Raw genomic sequence first — 6,951 nt, forward strand, 5'->3', positions numbered from 1 at the left:
GACGCGGCTGCGGCTCCCGCGGCGCTCCCCGTGTGCCTGCGGGGCCTCTCCCGTGCCTGGTCCCGGTCAGATCTCCCCCGCCCAGGCCGCGGAGCCAGCCCCGGGGCACCGAGCTCAGGGCAGCGGCACCGGCCCTGGCGCTCGGCTCAGGACCAGCTCGGCTCAGCGCTGGGGTGACCGGCAGCGGACCCGTTCCTGCTCCCGGGGGCCCGGGCGGTGCCAGCCCGCTCCCCGCCACCTCCTGCTGTGCTCCGTGGTCTGCCCCGGGGGGCTGGCGGTCAGCCCCTGGGGACAGCAGTGCCGGGGCTCTAGGTGGGCCTGCAGCCCGAGCTGGCCCTAATTGGCCCTGAGCAGCCCTCCAACCCCCATGAGGTTCTATTTATGCTCAGCCCTGACCCCCGTTTCCTCCCCAGCCATGCTGGAGCAGTGCCGGTCTCCAGCTCAGCCCTGCCTGGTTGTGGACCCACGGCTCTAGACCCCATCCCGCAGACTTCCCGGCTTTGCCTCGGAGCTGCCCCATCGCCGCAGGCCTGGTGGATATTCCAGGTAAACCCCGCCGCCATCCCCGGCCTGCCCTGCCCAGCTTGTCCTGTAGGACAGGCACTGCCAGCTTCATTGCCACCAGCTCCCTGTCCCTTAGGGAGCAGCCGGCCCTCGTGCAGCCCGTCCCAGGGCTGTCTGCCCTCCCAGCAGCTCGGCAGGGCTGTGCCCAGCCCGTGGCTCTCGGGGAGCCCTGCACCGAGCTGCTCCGAGCGCCTGCACACATGAAACGAGGATGCACGAAGGTGTGAGCAGGGACCTGACCCGCGGGGTGTTTAATGTGATCACAAGCTGTACAGGGAGCGGGGGCAGCGTGCTGCCCCAGGCCCTGCTCTGCTATTGCATCTAGAAAAATAAAAAGCCTGGCCAGCAGATAGTCTAACCGAAGAGGATGCAGCTGAGGCTGAAGGCCTTGCACCCAGGGCTGCCAGCTGGGAGCCAGCCCCCTCCTCAGCGGGTGTTGGCATCGAGAAGAGGCTGCCACACAGGGGACAATGAGGGAACCAGCAAGGGGAACTGCTGCAACCTGCTTCTTGCTGGGTGCAGGTGGGGGAGCTGCCAGCCCAGGGACACCCCAGTGCTGCGCTGCAGCGTCCTCCTTGCTGGGGCCCAGTTCTGCGGAAGGAGAGTGACTGTTGGTGCCTGTATCGCTGTTCCCCCTTATCTGTCCTGTGGGGCACTGGGAACCCACTGCCCTTTTCTAGGAACAAGAGCCCGTAGAGCATCAGTGAGAGCTGGGCAGCGGAGGTGCCTTCACACCACAGCACTGGTGGTCCAACCCTGTCGGCTGGTGCCAGCTCACAGCCAGTGCCACACGAATCTGTGCCCCAGCAAACCCAGCTCTGAACCAGGCACAGGAGGGGCTGGGGTCCCTGCCCGCCCCGGGCAAGCAGCCACCGCCCAGGTCGCACGTGCAGCAGAGGCTGGAAATGCCTCTGTCTCCTCTGGGTGCATCCGCTCGGCCTCTCGAGGAGCGGGGGGTATTCACGCAGCTGCTGGGGTAGTGGTACGTAGAAGGGCTAACAGCTGAACGGGGGGTGCACGCCTGGGGCGGGGGGCAGCGGGACCCCCCACGCCCCAGGGGAGGAGCAGCAGGGCGCCGCTCAGGGGTCCCCGCTGTACTTGACGAGGTGGCCGCTGAAGGTGATGTAAGTGTCGTACTCGTCGCTGAAGACGGCGTTCTCGCGCTCGCCCTTGTAGAGCCGCACCCAGACCTCGTCCTGCTCCTGCAGCTCCAGCATGACGCTCTGGCTCTGCATGATGCTGCGGTCGCTCACCTGGGCGTAGAGGATCACCACCTCCACCCCGTTGCGCATGATGTGCAGGTAGGTCTCCTTCTGGTTCCAGGTGTGCACGTTCAGGCTGAAGTAGTAGATCCCCGGGACGTAGCAGTAAAACTTGCCCGTGAACATGTTGAAGTGCTCGTAGAGGTTAACAAACTCCGTGTCGAAGATCAGGGTCTGGTAGTAGTCGTTGCTGTGCAGGGGTTTCTTGCGGCCCACCGAGAAGGCAGCGTAGTGGCTCTTGCAGCGCTCCCCCGGGGCACCCACGCTGCCCTTCTGTCCCTTGGGCCCTGTGTGGCCCCTGCTGCCGGCAACCCCCATCTTGCCGTACTTCCCCTGCATGCCTCGCTCGCCTCGGTCTCCCTTCTCACCTGGGCAGGGCAGAGGGGACAGTTTCCCCGTCAGAGGCGGGTCCCAGCTCGGAGCCCAGCTCGGCACCGGTCCTGGGGTCTGCAGGTGGGCTGGGCGGGCTGACGGTGCCCTGCAGCACAGGATTTGCTGGGGACAGAGCCCACCAGCCCTCACCTTTCAGGATGGTCATGTTGATCTGCGGCTGGTACTGGGGGTAGGAGAAGCGATGGTCGGGCGGCTCACAGCAGCGAACGCAGCGGGGCCGCAGGGGCAGCCCCTCCTGGGCACCGCCAGCCTTCTGCTCCCCCGTGGGCCTGGGGAAAGGCAGAAAGCAACGCGCAACGGGGAGCTACGTGTGGGGACAGGGGCCCTTCATGGGGCCAGGTCTGCCCGGTGCCCCCACAAACCACCCCTGTCCCCGGGGGCCCCTCACCTGGCAGCGTGGTGCTGGGACGGAGCCTCCTCGGGGTCCATCGAGCGCCACTCAGGGCTGGGGCTGGTCTGGCTGCCCGCAGGAGAGGGCAGGGGCAGGCAGGAGAGCAGCAGGACACCGAGCACCCCGAGCCCCTTCATGCTGCGGCAGCACCCTGTGAGACACAGGGGGTGGCTGAGGGGGGATGGCAAAGCCCAGCAGCCCCCAGGGGTGGGCAGGGGGCAGGCAGGGACCCGGCCCCGCAGTGGGATGGGGATGCAGCTGCCTGGGCTTTGCGGTCCCCCTCAGCCCTTCTCAGGGCTGGGAACGTGGCTGTGCCCTGCAGTGTCCCCAGCGCAGGGCCTGGTGCTCCACGCAGCCCCAGGCACGGCACGGCCGTGCCTCCAGCCTGAAAAAGGCTCTTCTTGTGGCAGCCCTTCCCCAGCAGAGCCCCCAGCGTGGGCACACGCATCCCGCAGCCGCAGGGACCATCTGCAACCAAATTCCCAGATACCTGGGCCCACGCTGCCGCAGCGATGCTCCAGTGAGCGTCTGGGGAGACCCGTGCTTGGGGCAGCGCGGGGGCTCGGGGCTCTCCAGCAACCTGGGGCCTGGGGCCCTGGGGGAGCCAGGGCTGGAGCTGGGCAGTGGTCCTGGGCTGAATGTCCAAGCCCGGAGCCAAGCACCCGCCCCTGTTCAGCCCTGCTCCGACTGCCTCCCATTGACACCAAGGAGCAGCAGCTCGGAGCATCCACACCTGGAAAATGAGGTGGCTCCAGATGCTGTGGGGCAAACGATAGCTCTGCCTGTCCTGGGGGGTCCCAGCCCTGCCCAGGGGGGTCTGCACGCCTCCTCCCACCCCCACGGTGTGCAGGCATCCCCGCACAATCCCAGTGAAAGGGCCCAGCCTGCACCCCTGTGTGAGGGAGCAGGACCTGCTGCCCCAGCGCCACGGTGCTGCCGGCGGCCCCGGCCGGGAGCCAGCCACCCCCAGGAGAAACCTTGCGGGGAGCCCACATCCTGCGTGGGGCCAAAGCTAATATTTGCAGTAGCTGGTGGCACCACGGCCCAGCCCGGGCACCTGCCCTTCCTTGCTTTATCGCCACCGTATCAGCTTGGGGCTGCGCGGAGGCGTGGGGCTGAGCACGGCGCACCGCGCCCCGTGGCCCCCGGGGTGCCAGTGGGGCACTGCCCGGCTGCTCCACAGCCGTGGTGGTGGGGCCCAGGGCAGGGCCAGTGTGCCGGGGCTCCTGCTAGGACACAACCGGGCAGTGGCCTGGGTCTGCAGCAGGAGCACAGCCCCAAGTGCCGGGGTGAACGGGCAGCGGGATCCTGAGAGGCTGTGGGGAGCCCCACAGGAGTTTGGGGCAGAATCCCACTCTTTTGGTGACCGCCTGGGTCCTCAAGTGACTGTCGGGGTGGGACAGCCCAGGGGCTGGCTGTCCACGTTGTCCTCAGAGCACGGGGCTGCAGGACCCGGACAGACGCGCTCCGCAACAGGCTCGGAGGGCATTCAAGGGCAGGATGCCTGGCTTGTGAGTCACATCCATGGAGCAGGGAAGGGGCGGAGGGATGGGGAAAATCTCCAAAGGGCTTTTCCTCTGCTCACGCCCTCTGCAAAGGGCCGAGCCCTTCACGTGCTTCTCCCGTGCCTGCCGTGCCCCAAGGAAGCCCCGGCGCGGGGCTGTCCCCCACCTCCCGGCCCTACCTCGGCCCGCGTCCCGCTGCCGGCAGAGGCAGGGCTGGCGGCACCGCAGGCAGCCTGGCGCCGTGTGCTCCCTCCCGTGCCCTGGCCTGCCGCCTGCCCACGCACAGCCCCACGTGCACGGGAGAAGCCCAGCCTGGGGCTCGTGAGCAGCCAGCAGCCCGGGAGCATGGCCCTGGCTGTCTGAGCCCCGCCTGGCCTCCAGCTGTGCCAGCCGTATGCCGGCGAACAGCTCGCAGCCTGCCGGGCTGTCGGGAAGCCCGTGGCTTTCTCCCTGCCCCAGGACCACAGCGCTCAGGCCTCCCGTTGAGCCAGACGATTCCCGGGAACCTGCAGCAGGCTCAGCCCCAGGGAAAACACAGCTTTGCTCAGCGGGGAGGAGAAATCCTCAGCCAGGATATTCCCGCTGAGAAAGGCAGCTTGTTTCCAGGCTGTCGCAGGGCTGGAAATGGAGCCGGGTGTGCTCTGTGCACGTGGCGCTGCCTGCAGCATGCAGGGCTCCCCCTGCGCCCCGCCGGCACGCCGGGCAGGCAGCATGCACATATGCACGGGCATATACAGTGCTGCTGAAGGGACTCTGTTTTTTCCTGTCGGGGTTGGATGCTCTCCAGGAGCAGTTTGGAGATTTAAGTTCAGCGGCTGCTGAAGCCCCGGGACTGCAAGTCAAAACATCCTGAAAACATTCCAGGCAGCATTAAAGGGCAGGATGAAAGAAGGGCAAATCCCGGGGAGAGATGAGGGGGTTCAGAGCGCTGTGGATGCAGCAGGACCAGCACGCCCTCCTCGCCCTCCCTGCTCCCCCGTGGTGGACGCAGCCCTCCCAGAGCCGCCGCAACTGGAGCTGGGATGCCTCTGGTGTCCAGGGATGTGCCGGCGGGACGGCTCCCCCCAGCCTCTTGCCACAGCAGCTGGGATGTTTGCAGAGCCATTTGCAAAATGGGAGCAGCCCAGACCTGGCGGGCAGCGGGGTTGGAGCTGCACGGGGACCGTGCAGCCAGGGACCAACGGGGAGGGTGCAGCCCTGCGGGCAGTACTGGTGGGAAGTTGTGCTGGGGACCCAGTACCTGTGGTGGGGAGCTGCCCTGGGACGGCCCAGCGCTTGGACGTGCTCGTGGGGACCGACTTTTTGGACGCAGGGCTCAGGGAGGGCTGGGGGGCCGCGCTGGACCCACGCCGCGCTGGGCCTGTTCCGCAGGCTCCAGCACTGACTCCTTCCCAGTGCCTGTCCCCCCAGGGCTGCTGCAGGTTGAGCTGTCCCCCTCAAAGGACACGTGAGGCTCAGCCCTGGGGTCCCCACCACCCCCTTGCAGGTCGGGCAAGGTCCTTGCCCAGCTGACTGGGGCACGGCCACGGGGACGGACCCTCGCCGGCCTTGCCCCAGGGCACGCGTGCAGCTGGCGAGGCTGCGCCGCCTCCTGGGTGAGTCCGCAGCTGGACGGCCCGTGGCTGACGGCAGGCGCAGACGTGCCCACGACGTGCAGCTCCACGGCGCTCGTCCCGGGGTCGGCGGCCGTCCCCAGACCTGCCCCACACCTACCTCCGGGGCTGCTCTCTCCTGGCGCTGCCTTTCCTGCTCTAGAGCATCGCCCGGTGCCGCGCCACCAGCCCCCGAGGCACCGGGCAGAGCTCCGCTCCCTGGCTCTGGCAGCCTCCTCTCCTCCCTTGGCCGGGCGGAAACGCACGCTCTGGGAAGCAGAGGAGGAGAGCGAAGAAGCAGCGGGATAAACACAGCGAGCAGCCCTCCCCCTGCCAGATGTGAGCCCAACGGAGCGCGGGCGGCCGGCGTTAACCATGTGCGTGCCTGCAGCACTCGGCCTGCCGCCACCGCTGCTACGGGGCCAGGTCAGGGAAGGGGGGCTGTGAGGGAAGGGGGGCTGTGAGGGAAGGGGGGCTGTGAGGGAAGGGGGGCTGCGGGGCCAGAAGCACCCCAGATGTTTGAGGCAGGGTCCCCAGAGGCTGTGGCTCTGCTCTGGAGCCAGGTCTGCCCCACACCAGGAGAGCCACCAGCCCCGTCCCTCGGGGTCCTGGGACCCGCAGAGCCCTGACCAGGGCCGGGACTCCCTCAGGTGCCATCGGTGTCGGTGCCGGGCAGACCCCGAGCACCGCCCCCAGCACCGGGCAGGATGGGGCTCGGCTCCCTGCCCGGCACAGCTCAGCTGAGTGCCGGGGGGCCCTGGGCACGTCCCGGCCCCTGGTGCGGGGTGGTGGCCGGGGGTGATCTGCGGTGACCAGGGGGCACGGGGCCGTGCCGGGGGGCTCCGGGCTGTCCCCCAGGGCGCACACGAGCTCTGGGTGCCTCTGTCCCCAGTGCCAGGGCAGCCCCCCGGAGGTTCGCCTGCAGCAGCCTCCTGAGTGCCGGGGGGCCCTGGAAGGAGCCCCCGGGCCCTGTGCGGTGCGGGGCCCCGGCGGCAGGCCGCGGTGCGGACTACATCTCCCAGCAGGCTCCGCGGCGCAGCGGGCTGAACGGCGAGGGAGCGGCGCGCGGGGAGTGCCGGGAGCGGTAGTTTTCGTCCCCGCGGGGCGAGGCCCGGGGTAGGTTGGCTGCCGCCGGTAGCCGGGGCGGCGCGCGGGGGCCGCTGGGAGTTGTAGGCGGCGGCGGCGGCGGCGGCTGCGCGCGGCGGGGGAGGCGGCGGCGGCTGCGCTCGGGCGGCGCCGCGGTG

The 6,951-nt window shown here is 69.0% G+C and overlaps 1 protein-coding gene across 2 annotated transcripts; it reads right to left on the minus strand.

The window, feature by feature from the left end:
- Positions 1–786: 786 nt before the first annotated feature.
- Positions 787–5,951, minus strand: LOC118158063 (complement C1q tumor necrosis factor-related protein 1-like). 2 transcript variants are annotated; one of them, XM_035312628.1, is made up of 4 exons: positions 5,829–5,951; positions 2,608–2,761; positions 2,349–2,488; positions 787–2,194 (listed from the first exon to the last, which is right to left on the minus strand). In XM_035312628.1, the coding sequence occupies exons 2-4, from the start codon at positions 2,745–2,747 to the stop codon at positions 1,644–1,646; spliced, it is 831 nt and encodes a 276-aa protein (XP_035168519.1). In that variant the 5' UTR covers positions 2,748–2,761; positions 5,829–5,951; the 3' UTR covers positions 787–1,643. The 2 variants fall into 2 exon arrangements, with proteins under 2 accessions (XP_035168519.1, XP_035168520.1); XM_035312629.1 differs by lacking the exon at positions 5,829–5,951 and adding an exon at positions 3,216–3,389 and having other exon boundaries at positions 2,608–2,671.
- Positions 5,952–6,951: the final 1,000 nt, after the last annotated feature.

Source organism: Oxyura jamaicensis, assembly GCF_011077185.1.
Source record: "Oxyura jamaicensis isolate SHBP4307 breed ruddy duck chromosome 18 unlocalized genomic scaffold, BPBGC_Ojam_1.0 oxy18_random_OJ48509, whole genome shotgun sequence".
Classification (NCBI taxonomy): Eukaryota; Metazoa; Chordata; class Aves; order Anseriformes; family Anatidae; genus Oxyura; species Oxyura jamaicensis.

Excerpts from the sequence above, each read along its gene's own strand:
- LOC118158063 (XM_035312628.1), bottom strand. The coding sequence starts at position 2,747 with ATGAAGGGGCTCGGGGTGCTCGGTGTCCTGCTGCTCTCCTGCCTGCCC. Across the intron at positions 2,489-2,607 it reads TCCCAGCACCACGCTGCCAG|GCCCACGGGGGAGCAGAAGG; the intron begins GTGAGGGGCCCC and ends GCCTTTCCCCAG. Across the intron at positions 2,195-2,348 it reads CAACATGACCATCCTGAAAG|GTGAGAAGGGAGACCGAGGC; the intron begins GTGAGGGCTGGT and ends TGCCCTGCCCAG.